The sequence below is a fragment of the Carcharhinus amblyrhynchos genome, chromosome 2 (genome assembly GCF_965287045.1).
Source record: "Carcharhinus amblyrhynchos chromosome 2, sCarAmb.v2.hapA, whole genome shotgun sequence".
Classification (NCBI taxonomy): domain Eukaryota; kingdom Metazoa; phylum Chordata; class Chondrichthyes; order Carcharhiniformes; family Carcharhinidae; genus Carcharhinus; species Carcharhinus amblyrhynchos.
The window spans coordinates 10148341-10161828 of record NC_137325.1 but is presented as its reverse complement, the minus strand read 5'-3'; the positions used below and the strand labels follow the sequence as shown (position 1 = coordinate 10161828).

Genomic DNA, 13488 nt, shown 5'->3' with positions numbered 1-13488 from the left:
GAAGGTTGGGGGGGATCTTATAGAGACGTATAAGATAATGAAGGGGATGGATAGGGTAGAGGTAGAGAGATTCTTCCTGCTTAGAAAGGATAGCAGGACTAGAGGGCACAGCCTCAAGATAAGAGGGGGACAGTTTAGATCAGAGTTGAGGAGGAATTTCTTCACTCAAAGGGTGGTGAATCTCTGGAATTCTCTGCCCGTTGAAGTGGTGGAGGCTACCTCGCTAAATATACTTAAGTCACGGGTAGATAGGTTTTTGATAGACAGGGGAATTAAGGGTTATGGGGAGAAAGCGGGAAAGTGGAACTGATCCACTTCAGATCAGCCATGATCTTATTGAATGGCTGGGCAGGCTCGAAGGGCTAGATGGCCTACTCCTGCTCCTATTTCTTATGTTCTTATTAAATTGCCCCTTAGTGTCAGTAGGATTAGCAGGGTAAATATGTGGGGTTACAGGGATGGGGCCTGGATGGATTGTGATTGGTGTAGTTTCGATGGATTAAAGGGCCTCTTTTAGCACTGTTGGGATTCTATGATTCAGAGTGTGGAGATGAGGCTTATGATGAAACCCCCAAGAATACATAGAAACATTGAAGATAGAAGCAGGAAGAGGCCATTTGGCCCTTCGAGCCTGTCCAACTCAATAGCCTCACCCTGCCTTTTCCCCATAATCTTTGATCCCATTTGCCCCAAGTGCTACATCTAGCCACCTCTTGAATACATTCAATTAATACATTTAATTGCAGTTGGTAACCCTACTCCCCATGATGACCTCAAGCCTGCAGGTCTGCAGCAATCAAACATTTCATCTCCTGGCCGCTCCATCCCAGCAACTTCAGAATCACAAATTGTTACAGCACAGGAGGCCATTTGGCCCATTCCCTCCTCTCTATAATCCCCTGCAAATTCCACAAGCCTCCGTACTCCTCTAATTCTGCTGTCTTGATTTTGATAACAGCACCATCAGATGTCAAGTTTCAGCTGTCAAAGTACCAAGCTCTGGAATTCTCTCCCTACTCCTCTCTACCTCGCTTTCCTCCTTTAAGACACTCCTTAACAACTTACCTCTCTGACCCAGCTTTTGAAAATCTATTCTAATAACTCCTCACGTGCCTCAGTGTCAGATGTTGCTTTGTAAAGTCCCTGTGGAGCATCTTGAGATGTTTTATTTTTAATTAATTGGTAGGATTTGGCTGTTCCTGGCTAAGCCAGCATTTATTATCCACCCCTACTTGCCCCGAAGAAGGTGATGATCAGCTGCCTTCTTGAAACACTGCACTCCGTGAAGTGTAGGTGCACCCACAGTGCTGTTAGGGAGGGAGTTCCAAGTCTTTGACCCAGCAATAGTGAAGGAATGGCAATATATTTCCAAGTCAGGATGGTGAGTGACTTGGAGGGGAACTTCCAGGTGATGGTATTCCTGTGTGTCTGCAGCCCTTGTCCTTGTATAAAATAGTGGTCTTGGGTTTAGAGCATGCTGCCTAAGGAACGTCCGTGAGTTCCTGCAGTCCATCTTGGAGATAGTACATATGGTTGCCACCAATCTTTGTTGATAGAGGGACTGAACGTTTGTGGAAGGGGTGCTAATCAAGCAGGCTGCTTTGTCCTGGATGGTGTCAAATTTCTTGAGTGTTGTTGGAGCTGCACTCATGCAGGCAAGTGGAGAGGATTCCATCACACTCCTGCCTTGTGCCTTGTCAATGGTGGATAGGGTTTGGGGAGTCAGGAGGTGAGTTACTTGCCTCAGGATTCCCAGCCTCTGACAAGCTCTTGTAGCCACAGTTTTTGTAAGGCTGGATCAACCAGCCAACTACCAACTTATGTAGCACATTTAATGTAATGGAACAGACTGGGACACTACGTAAATGCAAATTGTTGTTACATTGCATCATGTGTAAATAGATTTCCTGAACAATAAGAAAACTACAAACCCTGGACCATCAAAATGAAACAGAACATGTCAGAAATACACAGTATCCTGGTCAGTATTTGTAGAAATGCATTCTGACAGCCTGGATCCACTTCTGTCTTTTACATTGTCTGTCCATTGTTACGATGTGGAGATGCTGGCGTTGGACTGGGGTGGGTGCAGTAAAAAGTCTCACAACACCAGGTTAAAGTCCAACAGGTTTATTTGGAACCACGAGCACACGGTGAAGCCTTCCATTGTTTGCTGGAGCAGAGGAGTGAAGGAGCAGAGAGAGAGATAAGAATTTACCTGTTAAAAACCTGTTTAAATAAGTTTAAAGCACTTTGTTCCTTGTAGAACTGTTTAAATCATTTAAAAGCATTTTTGTGGGATTTTTGTATTTACCTCTTTAAGAATTCTGAGGGAGTGGTTAGAAGGGAGTTGTGGACCAGCAAGCTTTAAATCAGCGCCAGGTTTAAAAAGAGGCCTGGTATAGACAGCGGGCAGCGTTGGAGCAGGCAGCGGAGTGAGGGGGAAGCAGAGTGAGCTACTAGGGCTTAGGATCAAAAGGGCCGGGGAGAAAAAAGGCCAGGTAAGTGCGTGTGGAAATTTTCAAAACTACTACAGTGAATAACGGAGGGGCATGTGATGTGTTGTTTCTGTATGATGTGGGAGCTGGTGGACCCCAGGGTCCTTCCCAGTGACCATGTCTGCAGTAAGTGCAGGTTGCTGGAGGAGCTCCAGCTCAAGGTAGATGAGCTGGCCTCTGAGCTACAGACACTGAGGCTCATCAAGGGGAGGGAGGGTGACATTGTCAATGGGGAGCAAGTGACATCCACCCCCTCTAGACTGGCTAACTCTAAGGGTCAGGAACAAGAGGGGGCTGCTGAGAGGAGGAAGGGGGGTGGGGAGAGGAGGAAGGAGGGTGGGGAGCGGAGGCCTCAGCCTCTCAATCTGCATAACAGGTTTGAGGTTCTTGCTTCCAGTGTGGACGAGGACGAGGGAGGTGAGGTCGGTGAGCAAACTGCACGCAGTACAGTGATGCAGCAGGACATAGGCAAGGAGAAGGTGAAAAGGAACGTAGTTGTAATTGGGGATAGTGGGGTGAAGGGTATTGACACTGTCCTTTGTCACAATGACAAAGTGCACAGAAGGGTGTGTTGTCTGCCTGGTGCTTGGGTCCGGGATGTCGCATCTGGGCTGCAGAGGAACCTGGAGTGGGAGGGTGAGAATCCGGTCGTTGTGGTACATGTGGGTGCCAACGACGTAGGCAAAATGCGAACTGAGGATCTGGGGAGGGAGTATGAGAAGCTGGGAATGGAATTAAAGAGTAGAACCGACAAGGTGGTTATCTCTGGGCTACTGCCTGAACCGAGTGCAGACGGGCGTAAGGTTGATAGGATTAAGGAAGTGAATGGGTGGCTCAGGGATTGGTGTGGGAGGAATGGGTTTGAATTTATGGGACATTGGCATCAGTATTGGGGTAGGTGGGACCTGTTCGGGCGGGATGGGGTTGGTCTGAACCGTGCTGGGACCAGAGTGCTGGCGAATAGAGTAAAGAGGACTGTAGACAGGGCTTTAAACTAATTAGGGGGGGGGAGGGTGCGAGGGTAGGTGACATTACGGGGTCTAAAGTTGAGGAGAGGGTACAGGTAAGGGGAGAGGCCGAGGATGTCCCAATAATAGAGGGAGTAGGGGGCGTGAGTATGGTTGGTGGTGTTACGGCAAATAGGGTCCAGGTGAAGGCTGGGATGAAGGCACTTTATCTGAATGCACGAAGCATTCGGAATAAAGTGGATGAGCTGGTGGCACAGATCGGCACAAATGGATATGATCTGGTGGCCATTACAGAGACATGACTGCAGGGTGACAGGGACTGGGAACTGAATGTACAGGGCTATCAAGTGTTTAGGAAGGATAGGTGGGAGGGAAAAGGGGGGGGGCGTAGCTCTGCTGATTAAGGATAGCATCAGGGTGGTAGCAAGGGATGATATTGGAGCCAAGGAGCAGAATGCGGAATCGTTGTGGTAGAGATTTGGAACAGCAAAGGGAGGAAGACGTTGGTGGGTGTCATCTATAGGCCCCCGAATAATCTGGAGGTGGGGCGGGCTGTTAACGCGCAAACAAGTGCGGCGTGCAGGAATGGGACGGCCGTAGTTATGGGGAATTTCAATCTACGTATTGATTGGTTGACCCATGTTGGACGCGGTGGGCTCGAGGAGGTGTTCTTGGAATGCTGCTGGGATAGTTTCCTGGAACAGTGTGTGTTGGAGCCGACGAGGGAGCGAGCTATCTTGGATCTGGTGTTATGTAATGAGGTGGGTAGAATTAGGGACCTTGCGGTGAAGGATCCTCTTGGGGAGAGTGATCATTGTATGGTGGAGTTTCTGGTGCAGATGGAGGAGGAGAAAGTGGGTTCCCGGACGCGCGTCCTTTGTTTGAACAGAGGGGAGTACGGTAGGATGAGAGAAGAATTGGCGAATGTGGACTGGGGGAGCGCGTTGGAAGGTAGGTCTACTGAGGAGCAGTGGGGGAGAATCTTTAAGGAGATCTTTCTTGGTGCTCAGCGGAAATTTATTCCGATGGTCAAAAAGGACAGTAGAGGAGAGGTAATAAGCCGTGGATAACGAAGGAGGTGAAGGAAAGTGTTAAATTAAAAGCAGAGGCGTTTAGAGTAGCTAAGAGTAGTGGGCGAGAAGAGGATTGGGAGAGGTTTAAATGTCAACAAAGATTGACAAAGAAGTTGATAAAGAAGGGTAGGAGAAACTATGAAGCTGGGCTAGCGCTTAATATAAAAAAGGATAGCAAGAGTTTTTATAAATATATAAAAAGGAAGAGGCTGGCTAGGGTGAACGTTGGTCCCTTAGAGGATGAGAGGGGGGACTTAGTGGTAGGGGATGGGGATATGGCTGAGGTCCTGAATAACTTTTTTGTTTCTGTCTTCACGGAGGAGGACGTGAATAATTTGCCGGGTGTTAGAGATGGAAAGGTGGTAGGACTGGAGGGTCTTAATGACATTACTGTTACGAGAGAGGCGGTGCTCGACAGGCTGGAGGGGCTGATTGTGGACAAGTCGCCAGGACCGGATGGAATGCATCCGAGGGTTCTGAAAGAAATGGCGGAGGTGATAGTGGATGCCTTGGTGGTTATTTTCCAGACGTCGCTGGATTCCGGGGAAGTGCCGGAAGATTGGAAAGCGGCTAATGTTACGCCGTTGTTTAAGAAGGGTGCCAGGCAAAAGGCAGGGAATTATAGGCAGATGAGTTTAACGTCTGTTGTAGGTAAAATGTTAGAATCCGTCATCAAGGAAGAAATAGCGAGGCATCTTGAGAGGAATTGCTTGATAGAGCAGACGCAGCACGGTTTCGTTAAAGGGAAGTCGTGTCTGACAAATTTACTGGAGTTCTATGAGGGTGTGTCTAGGGCGGTGGATAGAGGAGGTACCTCACAAGAGGTTATTGCAGAAGGTCAGGGGACATGGAGTTGGGGGCAGGGTGTTAGTGTGGATAGAGGATTGGTTGTCAAATAGGAGGCAGAGAGTGGGGGTCAACGGGTGCTATTCAGATTGGCGGATGGTGACTAGTGGAGTGCCCCAGGGGTCGGTGCTGGGGCCTCAGCTATTTACCATTTATATAGATGATCTGGAGGAGGGAACCGAGTGTAGGGTGTCGAAATTTGCTGATGACACCAAGATTGGTGGAACGGCAAATTGTGCGGAGGGTGTGGAGAGTCTACTGAAGGATCTAGATAGTCTGGGCGAATGGGCCAGGAAATGGCAAATGGAATTTAATGTTGGCAAGTGCGAGGTGGTCCACTTTGGTAGGAATAATGGTAGGAAGGATTATTACTTACGTGGCGAAAAACTGCAGCAGGCGACGGTGCAGAGGGACCTTGGGGTCCTTGTGCATGAGTCGCAAAAACCCAGCTTGCAGGTGCAGCAGGTGGTCAGGAAGGCGAATGGGATGCTGGCCTTCATAGCGAGGGGGATTGAATATAAAAGTAGGGAGGTCTTGCTGCAGCTGTATAGGGCATTGGTGAGGCCGCAGCTGGAGTACTGTGTGCAGTTTTGGGCGCCATACTTACGCAAGGATATTTTGGCCTTGGAGGGAGTGCAGAGGAGGTTTACTAGGCTGATGCCGGAGTTGAGGGGGTTGAGCTATGAGGAGAGGCTGAATAAACTAGGCTTGTACTCGTTAGAGTTTAGAAGAATGAGGGGAGATCTCATTGAGACGTATAAGATGATGAATGGGATGGATAGGATAGAGGTGGAGAGACTCTTCCCGCTCAGAAAGGATAGTAGGACTAGGGGGCACAGCATCAAGATAAAGGGGGGGGGGCAGTTTAGAACGGAGTTGAGGAGGAACTTCTTCACTCAAAGGGTGGTGAATCTCTGGAATTCTCTGCCCGTTGAAGTGGTGGAGGCTACCTTGCTAAATATTTTTAAGACGCGGGTTGATGGGTTTTTGATAAGAGAGGGGATTAAGGGTTATGGGGAGAGGGCGGGAATGTGGAAATGAGCCACGACAGATCAGCCATGATCTTACTGAATGGCGGGGCAGGCTCAAAGGGCTAGATGGCCTACTCCTGCTCCTATTTCTTACGTTCTTATGTTCTTTCAGAGCACTGCTCCTTCATCCGGTGAATGGAGAGTTCAACCACTCACCTGACGAAGGAGCAGTGCTCCAAAAACTCGTGGTTCCAAATAAACCCCTTGTTGGACTTGGGGCAGCATGGTGGCATAGTGGTTAGCCCTGCTGCCTCACAAGGTCAGGGCCCTGGGTTAAATTCCTGCTTGGGTCACTGTGTGTGTGGAGTTTCCATGTTCTCCCTGTGTCTGTGCGGGTTCCCTCCAGGTGCTCTGGCTTCCTCCCATAGTCCAAAAATGTGTGGGTTGGGTGGATTGGCTGTGCTAAATTGCCCCTTAGTGTCAGGGGAACTAGCTAGGGTAATTGCATAGGGTTATGGGGATAGGACCTGGGTGGGATTGTGGTTGGAGCAGACTCGATGGGCCAAATGGCCTCCTTCTGCACTGTAGGGATTCTATGACTTTAACCTGGTGTTGTGAGACTTCTTAATTTGCATGGTTAAAACATAATTTTTCATGCAGACCCCTTTGAGAGCAAACTAGTTGCAATATTCTTGGCAGAAACAACGCAGTTTCCAAGTTCTGAACTCTGTCTAAAGATGTGAAGGCTTTCTTTGCAGTCTGCCTTACGGTTCCCTCTAGTGGATCTGTATGAGAAGAGGGGTCTGTCCTCTCTCGCTACACCATGGCTGACACCACTCCAGTCCGGGACAATCACACCTTTGATGAAGAGGCAGTGGAGAGAGTTCTGTCCACACGGATCCCAGGCTTTCCACAAGACCCGCAGGAAGCCTTCATCGTCAGGCAGTACAGGTAATGACACTCATTATATTCAGAGGTCGGGCAAAAAGTGGAGGCTCCTTTGGAGCTGAATGTTAATTTGAGATGAAGTCTGCAGATGAAGTCTTTGTGTGCTCAAGGTCCCAGGGTCTGTGAATTCTGAGAGTTCTTCCCCAGCTATGTCCCCCGAGTTGTCTCAGACAAACCCCAAAGCATCAAAATGCGGCTTGGGATAAGACAGAAAGTGTTAACATTCAGTAAACTCCCGCACCCCACAGAGGCTAAGTATTTCAAAAGTCGGAGGCCCACTTTTTCAGTTTAGTGAAATCTTAAGTGTGATTGTTATTTCCTGACTTGAGATTCGCCCTGATTTATATTTCCAACAAAGCATCGCTTTTGAGCTTATTGTTGAAAATAAACATGATCTCCCAGGAAGATACTTTGGAGGCTTGATCATGTGACTTCTGATCACATGACACATGCAAATCCTTTTATAAGAGGGAGACCAGAACTGCCCCAATGACCCCCAAGTCTGACCTAAAGAAAATTCAATATTAACTCATCATAAATTCTCAGTTTTTTCAATTATCTCCTTATAGAAATGAACACTAGTATTTAATTTGTTTTTTAATTTATGGCTTTATTATATAATAACCACTAACCCTACTTATAGTGATTTGAGTATCTGTACTGGTTCCTTTACCCATTTTAGAGTTATTTCCCAATGAGTTATATGATCTCCTTATTCTAGCCACCAACAATGTACCACCTCACATTTATCTCTTGTGAAGTTCAGTTGCCAATACCTACCCTGCCTGGTGTTTTAATGCTGTATTTTGTTGTAGTCCTGAGTATTTATTTATCATTAGTGTTACAAGTAAGGCTTACGTTTACACCGCAATGAAGTTACTGTGAAAAACCCTGAGTTGCCACACTCTGGTGCCTGTTCGGGTGCACTGAGGGAGAATTTAGCACAGCCAATGCCCCTAACCCACACATCTTTCAGACTGTGGGAGGAAACTGGAGCACTCGGAGGAAATTGACGCAGACACGGGGAGAATGTGCAAACTCAGCACTGACAGTGACCCAAGGCTGGGAATTGAACCTGGGTCCCTGGTGCTGTGCCACCGTGCCACAGATAATACATCTGTCATTTTAGTATCATCCACACATTGTGCTTTGACTCACAAATCGAAATGACAAGAATGTGGAGGATTGATGGGATATTTAACAGTACAATAACAACTTGCAGTTATATAGCACCTTTAAGGTGGTATAATATGCCAAGGCATTTTCTAGGAGTATTATTAGACAAAATGAACCATAATTTGACCATATAATTCAGAGCTTTCCTTATTACTCCGCATTGATTTGATGTATTAATTCACCTTTCAATTTCCCTTTAGCAAGTTTGACACAATCCATTGTGTGTGAGAGGCCATTCTGCCTTCGCCATGTGTAATATTCCTCTTCAATCCTTTTCCCAAAGGCATGTTCCAACCACACAACCACCATCTACACTGTGGGGACAGGTCCCAGCCACAGCATCACTATCTGCACCGTAGGGACAGGTTCCAACCACACAACCACCATCTCCACCGTGGGGACAGGTCCCAACCATTCAATCACTATCTCCACCGTGGGGACAGGTCCCAACCATACAACCACCATCTCCACCATGGGAACAGGTCCTGGCCACAGCATTGCCATCTCCACCATGGGGACAGCTCCTAACCACACACCCACCATCTCCACTGTGGGGACAGGTCCCAACCACACTACCACCATCTCCACCGTGGGGACAGGTCCCAACCACACTACCACCATCTCCACCGTGGGGACAGGTCCCAACCACACAACCACTATCTCCACCGTGGGGACAGGTCCCAACCACACAACCACCACCTCCACTGTGGGGACAGGTCCCAACCATACAACCACTATCTCCACTGTGGGGACAGGTCCCAAATCCACCCTAGCAGGAAAAGGGCACCAGTCTGATCTACACAAACCATCCAGCCAACCACCCAGGAGTCAGAGTTGTTGTGGCAACATACACTTTCTTTGTGCATGTTATAGTTGGAGCTATGGATGATGGTGGAGGTTTAAGTTTTCGTTCCATCACATGGCTGTTGAGAATCTCTCCCACTCTTATTACCTGCCCCTGGCAAATGTTGGAAGAATTTACAGGCTGACACTCAACCTGTTTGGTTGCATTATGAACACAGGTTCCTAGGCCATCAACTCCTTAAGTGGGACTTGAGCCCAGAGCTTCTGACTCAGAGGCAGGACACTTCCCACTGTGCTCCAAGTGATCCTTATATTGCTTATGGGAACTTGCTGTGCACAAATTGGCTGTGGTGCTTCCTACAACAGAACCTACACTTCAGAAAAGACGTAATTGGCTGTAAAATGCTTTGGAAAACATCTCTTATGTAAATGTATATCTTTCTTTAAATAAATGGTTTATTGAAATGGTACAATGGATATTCCGATAGATTTGCTTACACTACAACAGTCTTTCCACAACAAGCTCTTCCACCTTCTTGAAGTTATTTGGAGAAGATGTGGGGAAAATTTTATTCTTGTAAAAAACATGTCGGTCCCAAAATCTTTGTACTTTAAAAAACCCATCTCCAGTCTGATGTAGTAACGTTTTTGTAAGATTTTCTTATATTTTGTTGTAGATGGGGACAGTCCAACCCAACATTCCATATGCAGAAAGGAAGCAAAGAGTACGTACTGAGAAAGAGACCCCCTGGGACACTCCTGAAAGGAGCGCATCAGGTACGGTAACTGTAGAGACTTCAGCAAGACCCATCAGGCTGGCTTCTTGGAGTATGAACTCCCCAGTTGAGACTATAATTGCCAGTCAGGGACACTCACCTATACATAAATATGGGAGTGTCAGAGTTACTGGCACTCTGGATTCTGACTGAAGCACTCTTAGGAGTGGAAGAGGGTTTGTAAATGAAGGGAATCTGGTGGAGGGGCACTGGCCTCTGATTAGCGCAAGAGAGACTTGCTGTCAGACCACTGATGGTTGGCAAAACTACTGATAATGGGGGCATCCAACCATCTCAACCTTGACATAGGTTACTAAACTAGTGGTTTTAAGTATTTAAAAAATACAAGTGAAGGCACTCAACGAAATCAAGCAGAGGGAGGCAGAACATGTTGGTACACCAGTGCCAAGGAGTGTGGCACACCGTTATCCAGCATCAATGTTCCCTTACTCACGAGCCATTGCTCAGTTGGTAGCACTTTCAGAGTCAGAGCATTCTGGGTTCAAGCCCTGCTTAAAGTTCGAGTGGAAATGCTGAGCTGATGCACTATTATAATAAATACTGGTGTTCATTTCTATAAGGAGACAATTGAAAAAGCTGAGAATTTATGATGAGTTAATATTGAATTTTCTTTAGGTCAGACTTGGGGGTCATTTGGGCAGTTCTGGTCTCCCTCTTATTATAAAAGGATTTGCATGTGTCATGTGATCAGAAGTCACATGAACAAGCCTCCAAAGTATTCAAAGTCCAACACTTACCCCTCAGTCAATACCACTTTATAAGAGAACTATCTGCCCATTAAAACATCGCTGTGCGTGAGAGCTTGCTGTGCATATGTTGGCTGTCACTTACATTTCAACAGTCTCTATACTTCAAGAGTACTTCACATTTCCCCTTACTTGGCGAGCTATTCTGAAAAGGAATGCTTGCATTTATATAGCCACCTTTCACCACCACCAGACACCCCCCAGCTTTTGACAGCCTATGAAGTATTTTTGAGGTGAAGCCATTGTTTCAATCATAGAATCCCTGCAGGGCAGGAAGAGGCCATTCAGCCCATTGAATCTGCACCAATTTGCTGAAAGAGCCCCCCGCACATTTTGAATGGCTAATCCACCTACCCTTCACATTTTTGGACACTAAGGGGCAATTTATCATGGCCAATCCACCTACCCTTGACATCTTGAATATTAAGGGGCAATTTAACTTGGCCAATCCACCTAACTTGCACATCTTTGGAGTGTGGGAGGAAACCGGAACACCCGGAGGAAACTCACACAGACACAGGGAGAATGTGCAGACTTCAAGCAGTTGCCAGAGGCCGGAAGCGAACCTGGGTCCCTGGTGCTGTGAGGCAACAGTGTTAACCACTGTGCCACCGTGCTGTCCCAATGTAGGAAACACCACAGTCAAGTCACACACAGCAAGCTCCCAGGAACCTGGCAAAAATCTGATAATCTCTTTTCTTTTGTGATGTTAATGGAGGGAGCAACATTGTTCATGTGTGGGTGCCTGTACCCCAAGGACAAATACAAAAAAAAAAGTTCCATCAGTAACGGATGTGAATCAGGGAGAAAGTCTGAAACCTCTGTCCTTTCCTTTTAGGTGGCTAGGGAATATCGAGTGCAAAAGGCGTTACATGAGGTGGGATTTCCTGTACCCAAGCCTTTGCTGTTCGTTGATGACTGTTCCATTATTGGCACTGACTTCTATGTGATGGAGCATGTACAGGTAGGGTATGCAGGACAGGCGCACGTTGTATGTGTCCAGAGGAATTCTTTGCACAATATCAAGTTGTTTAGATAACCTATAAGTTGGATTTTCCAGTCTCTCCGCAGCAGGTTTTCTGGTGGTGGAGATGGCTCATCATTGGCCGCTGACTGGATCATAGAATTTTCCAATGCAGAAGGAGGCCATTCAGCCCATCGAGTCTGCGCCGACCACAATCCCACCCAGACCCTATCCCCATAACCCCGTGCACTTACCCTATTAATCCCCTGACACCAGAGTTGAACTGGCCAATCAACCTAACCCGCACATTTTCAGACTGTGGGAGGAAACTGGAGCACCCAGAGGAAACCCACGCAGACACGGGGAGAATGTGCAGTCTCCACACAGACAGTGACCCGAGGCCAGGATGGAACCCAGACCCCTGGGACAACAGCTAACCGCTGTGCCACCGTGCTGCTCCAGTTCCAGTTCCGCTGATGGCGATGATGTTTTGTGTGACTCAGGAGAGTGTGACTCATGGGATTGCTGTTTGAAAGAGACTGTGCAGGATGATGGGCCGCATGGCCTCCCTCTGTCCTGTACTATTCTATCACTCTATGACACCCTGGTTGGCATAACCTGGATATATTCATGGGCTGGATTGCTTGCCGCAAGGACCTTGTGCTGGGATTGTAGAGTTTCCAGTGATCAGGGATGAAGGATGTCCGCGTTGAGACTTTGAAGGTTGTCATGGGAACAGACAAAGTATCAGAAAATAACTCCTACTAGGGTGTGCATCCATCTGGGTGTCCCAAAGGGCGAAATTAAAGGAACGTGAGATGGGAGGTGGGGGGAAGTATCCTATCTCCTGCATTAAAATGCTCACACTGTCTCAGGTACTTCCATTCAGGTGGCACGGTGGCACAGTGGTTAACACTGCTGCCTCACAGGGCCAGGGATCTGGGTTCGATTCCCGGCTTGGGCCACTGTCTGTCTGGAGTTTGCACATTCTCCCCGTATCTGCATGGGTTTCCTCTGGGTGCTCCACAGCCCAAAAGACGTGCTGGTTAGGTGGATTGGCCATGCTAAATGGCTCCTTGGTGTCCCAAGATATGTAGGTTAGAGCAATTAGCCATAGGGTGGGGGGAAAGGGCTTGTGTAAGATACCCTGTAATGAGTCAGTGCAGACTTGCTGGGCCGAATGGCCTCTTTTCCACTGTAGGGATTCCATGATTGTATTAAGGGAAGCCCTGGGAATGCACTGGAAACTTGATACAATGGCCCCATTTCCTTGTCGTGTCCAGGAAATGAACATTCCCAGGTTATAGGAAGAAGGATAGTCTATTTTTATCAGTCAGCGTGCATCTCTCCGTTTTGAAATAAAGTTATGGGCCAATAAAGCTGCCCAGTGTAATGAAATCACATGGCCATCGAATTGTGATTTTCACACTAATAGGGCGACATGATGGCACAGTGTTAGCACTGCTGGCTGTGTTCGATTCCCGGCTTGGGTCACTGTCTGTGCTGAGTCTGCGCATTCTCCCCCATGTCTGCGTGGGTTTCCTTTGGGTGCTCCGGTCTCCTCCCACAGTCTGAAAGACGTGCTGGTTAGGTGCATTGGCCATGCTAAATTCTCCCTCATTGTCCCCAAACAGGTGCCAGAGTGTGGTGACTAGGGGATTTTCACAGTAACTTCATTTGCAGTGTTAACAGAGAGC

General features: G+C 47.6%; 1 protein-coding gene across 2 annotated transcripts in view; it reads left to right on the top strand.

The window, feature by feature from the left end:
* nphp3 (nephronophthisis 3) overlaps positions 1-13488 on the top strand; it is a 195575-nt gene that overhangs the window by 79231 nt on the left and 102856 nt on the right. Inside the window, exons 1-3 of one of the 2 annotated variants that reach the window (XM_080201916.1) lie at positions 7168-7307; positions 9962-10061; positions 11666-11791. In XM_080201916.1, the coding sequence (XP_080058042.1) occupies positions 7180-7307; positions 9962-10061; positions 11666-11791 (354 nt within the window). In that variant the 5' untranslated portion in view covers positions 7168-7179. Of the gene's footprint in view, positions 1-7167; positions 7308-9961; positions 10062-11665; positions 11792-13488 lie in introns of those variants that run through there. The other variant, XM_080201909.1, reaches the window with a different exon arrangement.